The 20,905-nt window shown below is 33.9% G+C and overlaps 1 protein-coding gene across 1 annotated transcript; it reads left to right on the forward strand.

Annotated features, from left to right (window-relative positions):
• Positions 1-8,747: 8,747 nt before the first annotated feature.
• On the forward strand, positions 8,748-19,680 carry LOC128157283 (NEDD8 ultimate buster 1-like). Its single transcript, XM_052819758.1, has 16 exons — positions 8,748-9,159; positions 9,797-9,967; positions 10,107-10,274; positions 10,404-10,533; positions 11,030-11,103; positions 11,275-11,381; positions 11,620-11,729; positions 13,462-13,538; positions 13,635-13,742; positions 14,037-14,088; positions 14,456-14,556; positions 14,758-14,846; positions 14,987-15,092; positions 16,612-16,695; positions 16,984-17,128; positions 17,979-19,680. Exons 1-16 carry the CDS (start codon positions 9,022-9,024, stop codon positions 18,167-18,169), a joined length of 1,851 nt encoding a protein of 616 aa, XP_052675718.1. The 5' UTR covers positions 8,748-9,021; the 3' UTR covers positions 18,170-19,680.
• Positions 19,681-20,905: the final 1,225 nt, after the last annotated feature.

A 20,905-nucleotide genomic window follows, 5' to 3' on the forward strand; every position in this document is an offset into this window, starting at 1 on the left:
CATTTAAACTAAAAAACCCTCCGTGATATAGTAATGATAAATTTACAATATAGAACATTTTGACAGAAACATATAAATATATTTTTTGGAAATTAGCACTTTATTGCCATTTTTCATTTCTTTAAAAAATTGCCGATTCATTGACATGAGGATGATTTTTTGATCGGAATCGATTATTCAATTAGTCGAAGCGTGAGGAAACCTCCTTTCAATGTCAGTTTTATTCCAATTAACTTTTGATTTCTCTCAAAGGATTACTAGCTGTTTTATGTATTGATAATAATATACTGAGTGTTCTGTTGTCTGCAATGGACGTCTTATTTGGAATCGGGGTGGCCTTTCTGTTATAACGACCTCCACCCCACCCCCACACACAGTATTGTGTATTTTCACCACTATTCACCATTTGACAACATTTCTTAGAAAGTATTCCGCTGACATAGCACGCTGTGTGCGTCTAGTTTATGCTACTCCTTTTTCACAATTCCAAGACATTTTGCAGAATTTTTAGTATGCTGCGTAGCATTTTCTACTGCAGACAATACTCAAACAATCAGGAGTGTCATATATATCTTTATTCTATGTTAATACTCCCAATAGTAGCAACGCATCACATATAACCTTACTATTGCAAAAAAAGATATTCATTTCAGATATATACCGGCATATGAAATATGATGAACATTATGAGCACCGCTTCTTGTAAAAGAATGGAAGGGAACTTGCAAAGGCATATTTGTGTACTTTAACCTATGATTTTTATGGCGTCGAGCGAAGCTCGAAAGCCATCTAGGGATCGTACGTCCGGAAGTTACATTTTTAGGAGCCAAACAACTCAAATGAGTGCAAAGTTTTCCTATGTGTTTCAAGAAAAATAGATGACATACTTCAATTTCGAGCAGAACTGTACGTCAACAAAACAAGTTTGCAGATTCGAAATGGTTGCCGTCTTTAAAAATGTTCACATTTTATTGAAAACAATATGTCTCGGTTTCAGCGGATGAATACACTAGCACCGAGACACATGCGATAGCTGGGCTTACATACTCAATTTGGTTATGAAATGTACTAGCCTGCAAAATAGATGATTTTGTATCCATATCGAAAATTGACAATGCACAAATGTTTGATCTTGTAGAAACAAAACTTCCTAATCGAGCGATAAGTACATCTACATAAACCAACTAGTGAACTACTTTCACTTTGTAAACAACGTGAATGGGTGCTTTCTTTTATCTACCCCCGATCTTTTCGGCCCGTGTCATTTGGATCCTTGTGAATTTTAGATGAAATTGATAATAAGAGACAGAGTGGTTATCAGCAGTAAACAATATATAGAATTAAACACAATAATAATTTAAATATTTATTTCCATATAAATAGAGAAAAAATATCTAAAAAATTTTTAACTCCTAAGATATTACTATAAACTTAAATTTTCAATTGAAATTCAAAACTTTTTAAGAATTAGGTGAGCAAATTTGTAATGAATTGTAATTTTATTAGTTATGTGATAAATAACATTTTCTATTTTTTTTGAAAATTTTTTTTTTTGATAATTTATGGAAAACAAAATACCAGCTTTTGAACTTGGTCATTTTTTGGCAAAATATTGCATATAGGGTACCATCATTGTATGGATAAGTTCTCCTACAGTTTTCAAAATAGGAAGTTGTTCTTTTGCAGATCAATTGAACATATATCAGAGGTATGCATATTGCTAGGATTTTGATTTTCGATAATTTATGAAAATAATACCAGCTTTTGAACTTGGTCATTTTTTGGCAAAATATTGCATATAGGGTACCCTCATTGTACGGATAAGTCCTCCTACAGTTTTCAAAATAGGAAGTTGTTCTTTTGCAGATCAGTTATACATATATCAGAGGTGTGCTTATTGCTAGGAGTTTGGTTACTGATAATTTATGAAAAAAAATTGCTTGTATTTTGGTTACTGATAATTTATGAAAAAAAAATTAAGTCATTTTTTGGCAAAATATTGCATATGATATAGCGTACCCTCATTGTACGGATAACTCCTCTTACAGTTTTCAAGATAAGAAGTTGTTCTTTTGCAGATCAATTATACATATATCAGAGGTATGCATATTGCTAGGATTTTGATTACTGATAATTTGTGAAAAAAATACCAGCTTTTGAAGTTAGTCAATTTTTAGCAAAATATTGCATATAGGGTTACCTCATTGTACGGATAACTATTCCTACAGTTTTATAGATAAAAAGTTGTTCTTTTGCAGATTAATTGTACATGTATCAGAGGTGTGAATATTTTTAGGATTTTTATTTCTGATTAGGCCAGCATTTTTTTATTTTTAGGTTTACAAACCCGCCGCTCGGTTTTCTGAGTTTTTAGAAAAAAAATAAAATTACAATAAAGATCTCATTTTTCTCCCCGACAGCAAATTTTTTCTAGTAGGAAAAGTGGATCGTCATTGTTATCACAGAGGCATAAAATCTGCTCTTTTTGTGTCATGATAGCCTAAAAATTTCTTAGGCATCTTTTTCTCGTGCTACGTTCTTCAGAGAAGCTTCTACAAACACTCTGCTGTAAGTTTCATACTTTGAAGTTTTACCGACAGTGTTGACCAGTGGCTAGACGAGATAGTCACACCTCACTGAACATGGCTTCGATAGTTACCTGTGCAGCTGTTTTCAAGTACATCACTGTAAAATGATTCCCTTTCTTTTTGAGTTGAATTGGCATATGTATTCATTGGCTTTTTAAAAAATTTATTTTACAGAGAGAGAGAGAGAGAGAGAGAGAGATGTATTAGAGATATTATAAATTTCTGCAGTAACTATTCTCATGAACACATTTTAAAGTGACCTGCCTAGTGAATTAAAAAAAATCATATTGTTGTTTGCGCATTTTCCGTTATTTTCAATTAAAATTAACCATTACATTATTAATTGTATAGTTGTACTTTGTACATGGAAATTCAACAGGATAAAATACATGCACACATATAGTTGCAGTCATTTTATAGAGTCTGTTAACATTCACAATGTTATGTTTGAGTTTTCTCACATATAAACACCCAAACCAATTTTGTAAATAAAATGTGAGATCAATGAAGTTGAATATTTTTTAACTGCAGAAAACATGAAAGTAATAAATATTTTGTATATCAATAATTAAATACTAGTATCATACAGGAGAAAACATTATTACTTTATGTACATAAAATTTAGGGTTTTTTTTTTTAAATGAAGTGTTGACATGTCCGACAATAGTCTGACTAGTATCTTTGAATCTTGGGCTAATAACTTTGTGGCCAAATTTTGTAATTGCACACCCCTGACATTGCTATATGCACATGTAATATCAAAGCTGTATGTCTTATATTCTATTGTACTATTTCAGAGATATGTTACACAGATGACATTCTTTTCACATGCTACACTTGATGCAGTTACACACCACTATCATGAAGTTGTCATTCATTATATTAATATTAGAATAAAGATGATGTCATAAAAGTTTTTTTTCTCCTACAGAACTTTACAATTTTGTGGTTCGTAAACCTAAAAGTAAAAAAATTGTAGGTCAAAAGAGATTTTTATTTTTTTTTTTATTTCCTCCTCCTACGGAACTTTATCATTTTGATGTTTGTAAACCTAAAATAAAAAAATGCTGGCCTTATTTATGAAAAAAATACCAGCTTTTGAACTTAGTCTTTTTTTAGCAAAATATTGCATATGAGGTACTTTATTTCACTGGATATGGGTTGACATGGATTATGGATACAGTTCACATATAAAAAGAAAACCCAGTTAGCTGTCTCATTGACAGCTTTTCACTTGTTTAAAAAATTATTTAGGTTTTTACTCTTCAAATTAACTTTAACTCGACGCCATTGTGGCCCTTCAGGCCTTTGATTTTTTTTGGGGATGCACTGTACTCACGAGCATAATTTATTGAAGATGGACCAGGTAAGACACACAGATGAAAAAATGCAAGATTTTTCTAAAGGGGTTGTTTTGATTTTGATCTTCGGCTGTCTGACACAATGATTGAAGAACGAGCCAGATGTGACTGATATAAGAGAAAATGTGCTCTGGGCAAGGATTTTACTCATTATCGATCTGTATAACAATCTTAACCTTAGAAATGAGCTACTTTCCTTTGAGTACTCTTCTGGTGAGGAATGAACCTAAATGGAAAAGGGGGAAGTATTGTTTGTCCCGGAATATTTGCCTTCTGCAGCATAGACTTTGGTTTTGGATCTCTTTTGGTTAAATGGACGTGGCCGAGACTGGCCGTCGAATTTCGAACTGAAGATTGACAATTGCGTCTGAATATTTATAAGAATCTCAACATAATTAAAACACCGAATTTAACGCTTAGATTAATATGTATATGTTGAGTACTGGGTACCTTTAACCATTAAGTAAGCATGATTTAAAGTGCAAATTAACAAAGAAACTCACTTTGATGAATAGAAGCAAGGAAATGCCTTCCATAGTAGACAAACACGTTAAATGTGTAGGGAATGCAGTTTGAAAGACCAAGGAAGAATAAAAATTGGAAGGAAAATGATAGCTGGTCTAAAACTGTATTGCTGGGAAAATCAACATCGGCTACTGTCTTGACTACCATGGCTACCAACCCTCTATGTGTATAATGTATCCAGAACGACAGTGGAAGCACTGGAAACAAGAGGCCCATGGGGCCACATCGCTCACCTGAGCAACAATTGGCGTTCAAAAGATATTGTGCCATATGGTCCCTCGGTAGAATAACAAAAAATAAATATTGTCAAGTATTCGAATTTTACAATTATTTTTGCATACACGTAATCTTTGACATTGTACCTTCATGAAATACTATTTTTTACCAGAATAAGAAAATCCTACGCAAGATAGAAAACTAAACATTTGGTAGGGGTACACTGTTAAGTTGTTAACTTCCAATTCCCTATATTTTCGTTCTGCCCCTCCCCCCCCTACACACACACACTTTGTAAAGCGATCAAAATATATGAGAGCATATAGGTACATTTGTTTCATCAACTACTTACTTGTTATTGTATTTAAAAAAAATATATAATAGTTATTGTATTTTATTTAAAAAATCCTTCATGTATAGATGTGAAGAAGAAAATTGTACCTCAATGTGCTCAATTCCTCAAATTAAAACATTCAAAAATTTAATTTGTTTTCCATTATAATTAAATGACTGTTATTTACCTCGCGTACAAACCAGAATAATTTTCCGCTGTGATATTTTCTTAAGAATAGCGATAATTATTTTATCCCCATAACAGAAATGTGTCAAAACTCTGGAAACTGTTTTAAAGATGTCGTTTTTATTTACTCGTGTCTGAAAAACTATCAAAATTGATGTAGATTTCACATTATTTATTGTATAATGAGGGGACCCCAGAGAGTAGGTATATACAGAATATCATTCTTTTATTTTTTTGGTACAAGTATTTAACATACTCTAATTCATATAGAATTTCTAATGTTCAACCAAAATTTCAGCGTCAATCGTAGAATTATAAGCAAGATACAGAGCTCACAGTTTCCCTAGGTTTGAGTCATATTTTGTTGACATGACTTTATTACATTCAGCTTAAGATTTTTAACTTGGTATTTCCTATTCAGCATTTAAAATGGAAAAAAAGAATGGCCTAAGATTTTCAATTCTTTTATTCACTCAAGACCAGTTCATTGGTATTTAAGGTTCAAAATCAGTTTATACAAATGTACACAAACACAGTCAAGGATCACATGTACAGTAGGAGTAATAATGGCGAAAAAAGGTTAAGTTTACAATACAATAAGTTGTTAAAATTGGTTTCTGGAAGAACAGACTTTGAAAAATTTTCTTAATAAATATTGACAAATTTTTTACTTTTTTAATCTTTAGTTTTTAAGATCTGTGTACAAACATAGAATTGTGAGCAAATCTCTGTATCTTAATTGCTTATAATTCGAAGCTTAACACTCAAATATGGTTAGTAAATAGAAATTGTAAACAATTAAACACAAGAAACATGCATGCACTATAACAAATAAAGAACACAATTTATTTTTTCGAAATGAATCATATATACATGTGTATATACCTACATATTTCCTTCAGCGATATCAAACTCTATTTAAACTGAATAAACTCGAGAAAAAGCCGAGCATCGATCTCAACAAAACCTATTGCATTAATCTACCATTACGCAAAAGATAATGCCGAATTACCGATAGAATATTAATGAATTGTATTTCAGTACTTTTTTGATACATCAGATTTTGCTTAATTTGCGCAGGTAAAGAGTTAACTGTTTGATCTACCGAAGTCTCTGTTTGAATTGATACGTAAAAATCACGAAATACGAGAGTTCCCAGGTTAAATTACAAAGCATAAATAATGAATACGAAACGAAAATCAGTACAAGCTAACACCAACGTCATGTGTGAAATCTGTCAACGCATTGAAATATTTAGCCTCAATTTACTTCACAAAATCGGCACCAATATATTTTGCATGTTTCAAAAATTTCCCTTCATACACGAACTGTTGCATAAACAAGCAAATTCATCATAGTCAGATCGACCCTTTTTCGTATAATGTCATGGCTGCTTTAAACAAAGAACCTCGTTTTAGAAGTATGGAATACGAGTCTTGGTAAAATGGGTATGCAAACCCGGGCCGTCGCAAAATAAAAGCCGGGGTAGATCGGCAATCGTCAATTCCAAATACGCATTATTTTGCGGCAATATTTACAGCGAATACAAATATAACTGGTCCATCAAATATCCTGAAATTTTAATGAGATTGGCAGATTAATAACTGCCAATCTTTTGTTTTGACCAGGCCAAGTCTTGCCTACCCATTTTACCGGATGCCGAACCGAACCGAAGCTGAAACACGCCTTTCCTTTATCATTATTTTCGTAATAACTCAGATTTGAAACTGAATTAGACCTTAATTTTTGCAATTTATATTTTCCTTCCCATAAGGATAATTTATGCTAAACTACGTTGAATTTGCCTCGGTAGTTCTTGAGAAGAAGATTTTTAAAAATGCACCCCCCTTTTTCTACAGTTTCAAGGTTTTCTCCGCTTTGAATACAGATCGTACTTTTATTTCTGCAATTTATATTCGCCATCCCATAAGGATGCTTTGTGCCAAATTTGGTTGAAATTGGATAAGCGGTTTTAGAGAAGAAGTTCAAAATGTAAAAAGTTTACAGACGGACGGACGGACAGACAGACGGACAGACGGACGACGGACAAAATGTGATCAGAATAGCTCACTTGAGCTTTCAGCTCAGATGAGCTAAAAACTGTTAGTGAACAAATGTCTCCGAAGTTGGTTAGGTGCCCCACAAATGCTTTACAATTGTTGGCATGTACAGTGTTTCATCCAAACTTTATAATTAGCTACCAATACCTTCTGGTAAAAGAATTAAAAGTTGCAAAAACCAGACGGTTCTCGCTCTAAAGACATTCAGAAGACGAGAAGATTTAAAAACATGAATAGAGATAAAAACAAGAAGGGAGTGGTCAGCCAGTATTGCAGTCCAACAAGCAAATACTAGGCGGGAACAGGCAGACATAGAGATCACAGTAGCGAGGGGAGGCAAGGGTTACGGAGTAACTACAGAGAAAGTTGGGTGAAGAGCAACGACACCAAAAAAAGCGCGATGGTCCAAGAGGAAATACGTCATTTGGAATAAAGACGACAGGCACGTAGCATCGGGGGGGGGGGGGGGGCAGGGGGGCGTGCCCCCCCTTTCTTGCGCAGCAAAGATTTTTCTTAAATTTTACATACAAAAAATTGAATTAAGATGGAGTTGGTCTTCCCTCGTGAAATTGGAGCTATACTACTCCCTTTGCTTCAACATGGGATTTCAGATGGAAACTCGGCGATGGTTGTTATATCCAGACATCATTCAGATTATTAAGCATCCATCTTGACATATCTATTGTGGTCCTGTGGAAGCAAAAATATCATTGTCCAATGGGATGCGGATTTTAAGATGCCTACCAGTTCATAAATACCCCAATATATATAGTTTTTTTTTATTTTTTTATAGGAAATGGAAAACAAAGTGAAGTGGTATGGCGAACAAAATTTATTCCGCAACTAAAAGATAGTTCATGTGTATTCGGTTTTAGAGGATACCAAGCGCAGTCTGGAGAGTCGTGATCGACAACCCTAAAATGTGAAGTAAACATATTTAAAGCAGTATGAGCTGTATATTTTAGAATTTTATTTTGCTGCTAAAACATGCTAGTATGATAAGTCTGCATGTAACTTGAACTTTTATAATAAATAAGATTTGAAAAAATCACTCATTTTTGTCAGATGAAAGATTTCTCTTCTTAGGAATATATAGCAGATCAATTTTTGTACAGGACGACAATAATTCAATTTTGATCAAATTAGGGCTTCTTAACGTCTTTTCCCACAAAAATATGGCTAACAGAAATTTAAAAATCATGACATTTTTTGTATAGTAGAAAATAACATTTTCTTATTAAAAAAAAAATTCAACATGAAAATTGCACCTCATATTACTTTAAATAATACACAGTATCCTATTCACCACCCCCACCCACCCCCCTTCTTTACAGACATGTTTGTGTTAAATTATTTTGGGCTGTGATTTAAGTAACACGCGTCAAATGCATTTGGGGCGCTAGGAAAAGGAGTTTAGGGCGCTCGTGTTTGAGGCGAATTTGCTCTGTGGCGATGTTCAAAGCACCTGAAATACGAAACTGCGGGGAATAGTAAATAACAAACAGAAAGTGAAAACATCATTCGAAGTTCTGACATTGCACATTTTTGATGTTGTGGTAATAGCTATTTCTGTAATTGAGAAGTTATATATTGTTAAAAATAATTGGAGAAAAAAGATATTGTTTCATTTCATTCCTGAGGATGTCGATAGTGTGCGGGGAATTTTAGCGAAAAAATATTGATAACTTCAGTTGTCTTCTGCAACAACGTTGTGAAACGTACGTTGATTATCAGTGAAATAGCAAAAAATCATGGACGCGCCAAACTATACAATTGAACTTCAGACGCAGAAAGTGAGACAGAGACTGAACGCCGATCAGATAAAACTATGGCTGCCACCGTACACAGACACAGCTGACGGGAAACAGGGCCAGGGAAATATCCCAGAGGCAAGTTGACTGCTAAAGAAACTACACCACCATTAAATAACAACTGTTCCATGACCATCAAAATATATTTTACAACCATTTTAACAAGAGCTTGGACTTTGGGTAGTTGGTGTCAAACAGCAATGTGACGTAGGCCTGTCTATTTCATTGCATGGTGGCCACTCAGTCATTACTCTTTGAAATTAACAAGATTTGTCTGGTTTTTGAGCTAAGACTACGCAATCAGTGTATATTTCGCTTGAAACCAGCACCATTTTTGACTTGTTTTGACCCAAGAAATAGAAAGTGGCGTCCTACCAGATACATAAATAACATTATTATGTTATTTATGTCTCTGCTCCTACTGAAAGTCCAAGGCCTTGTAAAAATGGTTCTAATTTGTTTAACATTAGAATATATTGCTGTTGCACTCTAAATGATGTTTGTATATCGACATATTGCCAAGTATGTATATATATACCGTAATACACGGACACTTAAACATGCACATGTTAACTGAAATATATTGTGAATCTTCAATGTATCTTGAATGTAGTCTCGATATCTGGGCGCAATATAATCATAATGACAGATTTTGCATTTAGATGAATAATGAATATGAGTATAATTGCAGATTCTTTTATTTATACTTGATTAGGAACTGTGTGTAAAATACTCCAATGATTTAAACATTCCTGCCGCAGACATCAGAGAAATTCTCGAACATTTGCGACAGCATGCCTTGCAGAAATTGGCAGAGAGGGATCAGTTCCAAAAGACAGGAAAAGCAGTGTTGAAAATAAAAGCAACAGGACTACGAGAAAATAAGGTTTTTTAAAAAAATAAAAATGTTTTTGTATGTGCAATCCTAAGGGATGATGATCAGCAATGAGAAAAAGAGCAGGAATTCTCTACACTTTGTCACTGATGGTCAATTTCTCCTTTATAAAAAGTGCTATATTTTTCAGGAGAGGATCTCACAGATAGAGACAGTGGAAATATCCCTGACCAGTACAGGTTGTGATTTAAGACAAATGTTGGCCGAGAAACTGGGACTTCCAGCTCATCATCTGAAGATGATATGCCGTGGTCAAGTAGTCAGTATGACAAAGTCACTGCAAGAACAAAATGTCAAGGTATGAATAAAAACTGTGGTATCTATTAGTACCGTAGTCTGTGCTGTTAAGTTTATAACTTATTCTCTCAGTTGGTTTGGATGTAATGTCCTGCTGATGATATATCTGTGTTATTTATCCTATCGACAGCATGGTTCACAGCTGATGTGCCTCTGTCTGTCTGTCTCTGAGGCGGAGGCTGCTCAGAAAGAGGAGGAAGTGATGCAGATGATGAACACCAGGCAAGCTGCTGAGCTCCTGTCCAGCAAAGTAGAAAAAGGTCAGCTCCCATTAAATAGGAAAAATAAGGTTGTGGAATTTTAGTAAAACTCACAGATAAGGAACAGATAGAGGGAAGTGTTTTTGATAAGGATATAAAACATGGATAATTATGTACATATAAATTGTTTCAATCCCAATTATTTGAACATTACCTTTTATGCATACAGTAAAACACACTTATAATGAAGTGTTTGGGACAGGCAATTTTGCTTCTTAAATATTAGGGTAATTTGTTACATCCATCAATTTCACAAATATGTGCATTACAAAAGCATATAATAAAGTCATGGGGAATAACAAATGCTTTGCGGTAAGCATCAATTCATTACAAACTTGTTCCCTATAACTATGTTTTACTGTATAAAATAAGTTTTACTCGATGTATCAATAAGGGTCGACATAAGCATAATTTGGACAGCTTAAATAGGAGAAGAAATATTCCATATTACATTTCATGTAAGGTTTAGTAACTGTTACTGTTTTCTACTTTATAGATGACTATGATGTGGACATTCAGATAGCAGACCAATCAGGAAGACCTTTGAAGTTGCCACCAGAAGAAAGAAAGGTTGGTTTATTTCATTTGATTGCTTTCTTATTTTTGAGTGTTTCTCATGCATTTTAACCAGTAATTGATAATACATGTAATAATCAAGTGATATTATTATTTCCAAAATTTCATGTTAGTGACCCACTTATAAAATATGTGTGATTTTGCATTAATTATGATTTTGATTAGGCTCTTACACTTGCGATGACTATGCATGAGAAAGGGAGGGTGGCCATAAAGAAAAAGGAGATCACAAAAGCCTTACTTCTTTTGCTGGAGGCAGATAAGGAGTTCAGGTAATGAGAGATCCCAAAATAATGCCATTTTCTGTACTCAGCTTATGTTGATCCAACATTTATATTTTCCAAAATCAAAAGATACAGCATTATATATAATGGTATTATATTGTTGAATATTGAGTATTGTTATTATGGTATACATGTACTATCTTTAAAATGTTGGGTAAAACGCTACCAGTTTTTCAGATGGCATTATTTACTGTTTAAATTTTTATTTTTTGTATTTTTATGGCAGGAAATGTGGAGCCAATATTTTGAGTGCCGTAGATAACTATGCAGTTCTCTGCTTAGACATTGTTTGGTGCTACCTCTGTTTACAAAATATCGAGGAACTTCCAGATGCAGGTCTGTCTATATGTAATATGATGTAGTCAACCGTGTCTGAATTTTTTTTATTCCTTTTAGCTCACCTGAGCTGAAAGCTCAAGTGAGCGTTTCTAATCAATTATTGTCTGGCGTCTGTCTGTCTGTAAACCTTTACGTTTTTGACTTCTCCTCCAAAACCACTGGGTCATTTCAACTAAACTTGGCATAAAGCATCATTGGCTGAAGGAGATTCAAGTTTGATGAAATGGAGGCCATGCATGCCCTCTTTCAAGGGGAGATGATAAAGAATTATTTAAAATTTGTTGGTATTGTTCAAAAATCTTTTAAAAAACCAGACAAGCTGTTATTTGCATGAAAGCATCCTCAGATAGGGTAGATTCATGTTTGTTCAATTCATGATCCCTGGGGTAAGGTGGGGCCACAAAGGTGGGGGGTGATATAAGAAAATATAATGAAAACTCTTTAAAAAAAATTTTCTCAGAAACTGGTCAGCCAGAAAAGCTGAAACTTGTGTGGAAGTATTCTCAGATAGGGAAATTCAAATTTGTTCAAATCATGATTCCCAGGGGTAGGTGGGCCATAATAGGGAGTCAATTTTTACTTAGGAATCTATAGAAAAAACTCTTTCAAAATATAAAACAAATTCTTCTCAAAAACCAGTCAGCTATACTCTGTCCCAAGATATTTTGGATTCACGTTTGGCTTAATTGTTTGATATTTATAAATACCTCAGGATTCAAACGATGTTCATTCAAAAGTATGAAAAATTTCCAAGATTTCTCAGTCAAAACGCCCCTGTTAGCTTATCAGGTTTCAATACAATGCTAAAAAATGTGATGTCTACGGAGATTTTGCATTGCAGCAAGCCCGGATGATAACGTTGAAATATTGCGCGATGTATTCCGAGTGTGTTCCGAATGGAGAAAAGATGTAAACATTTCCCATTACAAATCTCCGTAAGAAAATTGGAAAATCCTATAGGAATCTGTTTTCGTTCCTGTGAATTTTTCCGAGAGAAAGATGATAATGTGTCAATGATATTATCTTGGAAAATATCCCTTTCAACTATTTCAATTGCACTTCTTTCACAGGTAAGTGTATTTTTATTAAAAATCGTCCAAATGTGCAGCATAAATATCTTGGGACAGACTATAGAAGCTACATTTGGGGGTCCAATTTTACAAAGGAAAAATTCTTAAATTAATCTCAAAAACTCAAGATGTTACTATATATGGTCTTACTTGTATGCAAGCATTTTGACATATTGTTGATTCTTTAAAATTGTTCAGATTTTGGCCCTTGGACAATTCTTAGGCCCTACAATGGGTTCAAAGTTTGATGTAGGTTTATATAGGTCCATATATCATTTATAAACCCATATTTAAGATCTTCTCAAGAACTACTATGCTCAGTATCTGATATTCCCATTAAAATCATCCTGTTACAAAAGGGGCTCAATGATTAACATGAGAATATCTCGGGGAAAATTAGAAATTTTTTTTATACAGGATATATTCTACTACATAGTCCTGATATTTTGTTTATGACTCCATGAAGCTGATTTTGTTATGTCTGTAGTTGCTTAAGTGAGCGATGTGGTCCATGGGCCTCTTGTTTACAAAAATATTGATACATGTGAATTTGCACACAAAGTCAATAATTTCCCTAAAACTTAACCATTTTATGCATAAATGCATGTTAAAATCTGTTAATGATGCAATTGTAAGCAAAGTCCAATAACTCTTGACAGATCAACGATTGAGATCTAGTGAAGACTGTTTTGTAAGAAGTTATGGAGCGAATTTAGAGAGATTGGCAGCAGTCAAAGTTTGTATTTTTCCATAAAGCTTTTCCCCCTGAAATTTGTTTTGAAATGCTTTGCTAAATTCTTGATTTCACTGATGCCTATACTGGTAATTGCAGGGAGAATCAGGAACACAGTTAGCATTGTACATGAAATTACATCTACTTCAAGGCATTGTGGCTTTCCATCATCATAGAATTACAGAAGCTAATGTACTCCTTAGAAAGGTACATATATTTATTGTTTTGTTGTTTTATTTGTACTCAATTTGTGTGTGTGTATGGAGGGGGGGGGGGGTATAGTCTTTATTGCAGTTTTTCAATACCCATTTCATTTTCCAGACTTTTTTCTGCTATAGTTTAGGGAATTAATTACGGATGTAAATATTTTGTGTAGTGAAAAAATTGTATGACTAATTGAAATTACATTTACTGGCATGTTCCATGCAATTCGCTTAATTATAAAAATCCATTCAAAGGAAGTAGTTGTATATGACATGTTTCTTTTGTGTTGATTTTTAGGCTGAAGAAGAACTGAAGAGGTTACAGATCGATGAAAACCAACTGTCACAAAGTATTTGGCATTTTTGATATGGTTTTAATTGAATTGAATTTTTGGAGAAAAACCTATCCTATAAATATCCTTTCATACAATCCTGTGGAATCATTTGACTTTGTGGGGGTCAATTTTCGTGGATTGCAGGTGTTTTGCTTTTTCTTGGGTATGTAATTTTGTGAAAGTGTTATTTTTCAGTTTCAGTAAGAAAACTAACTTTTTAAAAATTTGTTTTTGACAGGAATTTAAATTCATGCGGGAGGGCTACCCACGAATACCATGAAAATTGAGCCACCATGAATTCTAATGATTAGGAATAGTTTTTCTTTGTGTGTGATGATGTTTTTGTCTTTGCATCTGATGATGTGGTTTATTCTCTGTGTAGTGATGGTGATGGGTTTTAGTGAGAGAGAAGGTCGCCTGGGGTTAAGAGCAACCAATGGGGACATGACTAAAGCAATACAGCACATCATTGAAAAGAGAAAAGTAAGAACCTTACAGATTTTATCCATACAGAAAATTTGTACAGGTACAAGAGTTGTTATTTAAAACATACCCATTCTAATTTTTTCTTCTTCATTTTTATACTAATCTGTGAATCAGTAAATGAGTAACTCTATATACATTTACTAACTTATATGCACACCATATTCTTTGAAGCATTTACATGTGTATTATTTGTTTAAGGAAAAGGAAGAAATTGAGAAGAAGGTTAAAAAAGAAAGGAGACAGAAGAAAATTCAGAGAGATTTGGGCAAAACAGCATCAGGAGCAAAGTATGTAATTAAGTTATACCCATTTGTTATCACTGTGAATTTTAAACCGGAATTGGGAAAAAAAACTAACTTAACACTTTTGAATGATTGATAGTTTTCCTGGCTTTGTGTGGATTTGAATTTTGAGCCTTACATTGCAGGGTGGATATGTCTCTTTATGAGAATCTGATCAGCATGGGCTATGGCAGGGGTGCTGCAGCAGCCGCCCTTAAACAGACTAACAATGATTTAAACCAGGCATTAGAGGTAAAACTAGAAGTCAGCATTGGTACATTTGTGCTGTTAAAAAAAAGATTAATCATTTTTAGGAACAAAAATATTAACTTCATTGCAATAAAAGTACATTTTTCTGAAGTCAACAACAACATGTGAACATAATTATTTGGAATTCAAAAGTAATGGATTGAGAGTGATTTGATGTGTATATAGTGTATGCAAATAAACTGGGATAAAAAATGGACTAAAAAACTGTCAAATCATAGCTAGAAAGCTATTTTAATTAGATTTGTTATCATGTCTAAAAATGAGGCTATAAAGACATAAACAATTTTATGGGGGCAAAGTGTTGTAAACTAGTCAAAAGAGGTGAAGGGAGGCAAACTAGTCCATGGAAGTGTCGCATTCTCTCACCAGAGGTCATGCTACACAAGCTTCGCTCTGTCAACGCCTGAAAAATAGTCTGTCACATAATCAAAACAAGCATGGCGATCACATGGCATTGTTGATTCGCTTCTTCTGTACAATCAGCTTGAAGGGAAGTCATCAACGGGCGATGACTTTGAGGATACTTTTAAAAACATCACAGGAGATGACATTACTGCTGATTTATGTAAAATCATCGATAAATCGGTAGCGTTCAGAAACTGATTCCTCAAACATCTGTCAAACTAGATCATGTAATTTAAAATTTAATTATTCATAATCATATTCATAGACAAAAGGAATAATTAAATAGATTTTATTTACATTTTGCCCATCGTTTAAGTTTGTACAAGAATCTTGTACATCGGGCGTTGACAGAGGTGTAAGTGAAGCTTGTGTAGCACGACCCTCTGGTGAGAGAATTGGAAGTGTCAATGGAAGTTAAAGGACGCAAACTAATCTATGGAGGTCAATATCATGTGTAAAATGGTTCATCGAGGTGAAGAGAAATAAACTGATCAATGGATGAAAAGTTTAAGACTTGTTAAAGGAATAGAAGGATTATAAACTACTGGTTCTTTGTCACTAGAGGGATGAAAACAAGTCTATATGCCTTGACAGATCTAAACTATCAGTATTAAATCCATGTAAGTAATGGGATGTAAACAAATCCATGGAGATGAAGGGATATGTTAACTAATCCAAGGAAGTGAACTACGGTAGTTTATGTTAGTGAAGAGATATAAACTGTTACATAATAGAGGTTTAGAAATACTAACTTGTTCAATGGGGTGAAGAGATACACATAAATTTATAAGATTAAGGGGGAACTGTACAAAGTTTGAGGGATGTAAATAAGTTCATAGCAGTGATGAGATATAAACTGGCTCACAAAGGTGAATAGAGATGTAAACTTGTATGTGAAGATATAGAGATGTATAGCAACTGCTTCATGAAAAACAGGTGTTTTAACAAGTGTGTAAAATTTGATTGATGTAATCTTACTAACAGAAAAATAAAAGAAAAAATAGCTTGTGGATAACAAAGGTTTTAAAAAGTCCATTTATAAGAAGAGATTAAAAATATGTAGATACCTCTGTATCATTAACCTTGTTATTTCCAGGTCTTACAGTTACACCCAGAGCTCTTAAATCTTCCAGATCCTGAAAAGAAGTCAGTTGATATCACAGATGACATGATTGCACAGGTAGATTTCAAAAAATAATTTTGAATGTACAACACATACATCCAATTCAGTTCACAGTCTGCAAGTTATTTTTTCAATGAGACATGTACTGGTACTCTTAGTGGAGGTTTTGAAATAAAAAAAACAATTAGAGGATGCAGAATTAAGTTATCAATAAATATCTTCATTTATATGTACAAATATGTTTAGAGATGCATTTCACAATGGCTTTTTAATTTCCCCCTTGTAAATAAACCTTTCAACAACCATTGAAGCATCCATGTATTTTGATTCTTTTACTCTATTGAGGTGGTGGCTATGGGTTTTGATACCATCATGGCAAGCAGAGCTTTACAATTAGTCAAGGGAGATGTACAGAAGGCAATAGAAGAACTGATTCAGAAGGGAGGTATTCTCCCACCAACACCAGAGGAGAGCTCACCCAGTAGTTCAGGTGAGAAAGATACTGATAGAGCCATTTTAACAAGACCATTGACTTTGGTTTACTGTAAATTCTTTATTTTATGCGATTACTTAATTCCGCTGTTTGAAATACTGTAAATTCCTAATTAAACGCGAGGAATTAATATCTGCATAAAATAGCGAGAAGCATCCTTCCCGGATTTTAAAATCTCGCCATTATTTTCTTGAGCTGAAAACTATAAGAAATAAGGATAAAAGTTCTGCGTTCGCGATTTTATATTTTTTGATTTGATACGAAACAGCGGGATCGCAGTATGACTTAAGGCCTGTCTACTTCATTGTCAGTTGTTCATTCAGTGGCTTATAGAGCACAAAATTTGTGTGCCTACATAGTTAGTGCATATTTCACTTGATACCAGCATCAATTACAACTTGTTTTGATGAATGAATAAGATTATTTACGTCACAACAGAAGGCTGCGGTCTCTTTTAAATAGCTCATATAGGCTTAAAGCTGCTACATCATTGAATTGTGGTTCTATATTTTATAAGATATTGAGATTGGTGGTTAGAAAAGTAAACTGAGGTGTGATAAACCTCCTACAACCCCTAACAGTCAGCTACAGGATATAAATAAGACCGTGTGATTAATACATTCATACACATTGATTTATACTTTTTAACACTGATGAAAGTTGTTGTTGTTTTAATACATGTCTGTTTATGATTTGAGTATTAGATTCACTGAAATTTAATACCCCCAAAAAAATAATTCATAAAGATGATTACCTGTAAATACATGTACATGAGTATTAACAAAAACATATTTGATATAAGCACATATCACGCCATACATAGTAATCTGGTGTGTTTTGATTCCAGACAGTTCTCCCAGTGAGGCGGGGCCCAGCCACCGGTCTTCTGAGGAGGAGGAGAATAAGGCGATAAAGGAGCTGGTGTCTGACCTCCCTGAGGATGAGGAGGACTACCTCGACCTCACGCTACAGGAGGAGGCACAGTATCTGGAGGAGTACTTGGCTAAAGTCAACAGTGTCCTCTCTACCAACACCTAGTAACACAGGCTAGACAAGTCCTGGATATGTACATCATGTTGACAAATCTATCTAAATACATCTTGTAGACAGGTCTTCGCTATTTGCACCATGTAGACAAGTCTTGGCTATTTACACCATGTAGACAAGTCTTGGCTATTTTCTCCATGTAGACAAGTCTTGGCTTTATACACTATGTAGACAAGTCTTGGCTATATACATTATGTAGACAAGTCTTGGCTATTTATACCATGTAGACTAGACTTGGCTTTTTACATCATGTAGACAAGTCTTGGCTATTTACACCATGTAGACAAGTCTTGGCTATTTACGCCATGTAGACAAGTCTTGGCTATATACACTATGTAGACAAGTCTTGGCTATATACACTATGTAGACAAGACTTGGCTATATACATTATGTAGACAAGTCTTGGCTATTTATACCATGTAGACTAGACTTGGCTTTTTACATCATGAAGACAAGTCTTGGCTATTCATACCATATAACAAGTTTTAGTTATTACTTAATGTGAACAAATCTCACAAACCTACACTTTCCAGAAAAGTCAGACATCAACCTACACTATACTGAAAAGTTTCTTCCACTTATGCTATGTAGAAAGATCTTGCCTTTAGGACCATGCAGATAAGCTCATTTACATATATCATGTAAACAATACACTTATTAATTAACACTATGCAAACAAGTCTCTTCCATACAGATAAGTCTTATCTTACAAAATGTATTGACATTAACATGTCATGTCTACAAAAGTCTTTAGACGAGTCTTTTCTACCAAAATATATTGATAAGTCATGACTACCAAAATCTATATACAAGAATTGTCTACCAAAACTTGTCTACAATGGAGAGAAGAACAAGAGGCAGCTTCTGTATCAACAACGCTCAAATCTCCTCAATTTCACTGCACTACATTCAGTGTATTACAGAGGAAAAATGTGTGCCTTGGTGTAGTACCGGGATATTTTTATATACTTTTTAACAGTTTAATCAGAATATGAAAAAATCACTAGATACTTATTTACATATGAAAATCAGTGATATTTTCTATGCCAAATTTTTTTTTCTTCTATTGATAAGAGAGAATGTTTCAAGAATTTGAAATACTTTGAAAATATGAGCAGCATATGTGAAAATAACGTTAATTTCGTTTTGTGAAGAGCAATACATTATACTATAGTTAAAACAATTGTTTACGGTATTTTTAAACAGGATTATATAACTTATATACCCGTTATCTCAAAATTTCCGATTTGTTGAGTTCATTCTATTGTGTTAATGGAATATTTCATATGATAAAATTTGTTGTTATACTTTCATGTTAAATACTGAAATCTGATTGGTTAAGACGCAGTTAATAATATTTACTATTACCCTCAGCGTTAGCAACGCACTTGGCAACGGGTAATATTAAAAAATGTTACATGCGCGAAAGTTATGCGCGTACGGTTCGCTGTATAATTCACGTTATTCCTATATAAAAGCAGTAAAATTTTCTTAAAATTTTTTAAAAAGACATTCAGTATAACAAAATAAATAGTGCCTGTTTGGGAGGATAACAGTTGAAATTGACACCCCTCGAAAACCATTGTCAACCTCCGCTTCGCGTCGGTTGACAATGGTTTTCTCGGGGTGTCAATTTCAACTGTTACCCTCCCAAACAGGCACTATTTATATATTGCTACATGATAAATTAAAATACATTTGAAATAAAATTTAACCCAATTCCAGTTTGTTTGTTTGTTTGTTACATCGGATCCATTTCTTGGACCAAAAAAATAAACAGTAAAAACTTTTACTGGTTGTACCTGCTGATCTGAATACTTAGTAAAGGAATGATATCCGAGTGTAGAATTATAAAGTATAAGGCTATATGTTGTTTTAATTGAGGATCCTACATCCGTGATGATGAGCCATTTCTATCTTGTAGGACCTTGGACATTCAGTAGGATGTAACTACAATGTACCTATTTCTGGCACCAAAACAAATTAAAATTGGCAATGGTTTCAAGTGAAATATACACAAATTGTGCAGTCTTAGCTCAAAAGCCTTGACTTGAAATAGAGAGGCCTACGTCACAATGCTGTTTGACACAACTACCCAAAGTCCAAGCTTTGTTAAAATGGTTCTATATTATGCTGTAAAATCTTTGATAAAAAATTATTGTTACTTTTTACTTTGATTAGAACACTGAATAAAACTGCAGTTACTGCATGTGTGTGATGAAATAGAATGATGAAGCCCTCGGTAGGGTAATTGTTGACACGCTCTGTAAACATGTACATTATCTTCAACATACGAAGACATTCGTAAGGTTTTTTGGACCAAGCCTGGGGGTTTGTGTCCAATGTACTTTTACTGTACATATAGCCTTGACTTTCGACAAACAAAAGCATGCTAAAAGGAAACGTTTATCTGATGTCTTAGAAAATATTATACATAATGAGACGAATTAGATATTATTCATAATTTGTACCGGGCCAGTGGCTGTAGAAGAGTTGATCAAATTAAATGGATTCCGATATATCCCACTTAGATGTGGGAGAACGGAGTCGGAAGCAATCCCAGTTGGGAATAGGAATCTCCGATGAACAGTTCAAGCTTTTATCGGTTATTATCAAATCTTGGTTAGACAAATAGCGGATAATTTTAATCTCGGAGAGCATTGAAAGTGTGGACTTTTGGAGGGTGCAGGTACAAACATCTTAGCGTGCAATACAAATCTCACCAAG

The sequence above is a fragment of the Crassostrea angulata genome, chromosome 7 (genome assembly GCF_025612915.1).
Source record: "Crassostrea angulata isolate pt1a10 chromosome 7, ASM2561291v2, whole genome shotgun sequence".
NCBI classification, from domain to species: Eukaryota; Metazoa; Mollusca; class Bivalvia; order Ostreida; family Ostreidae; genus Magallana; species Magallana angulata.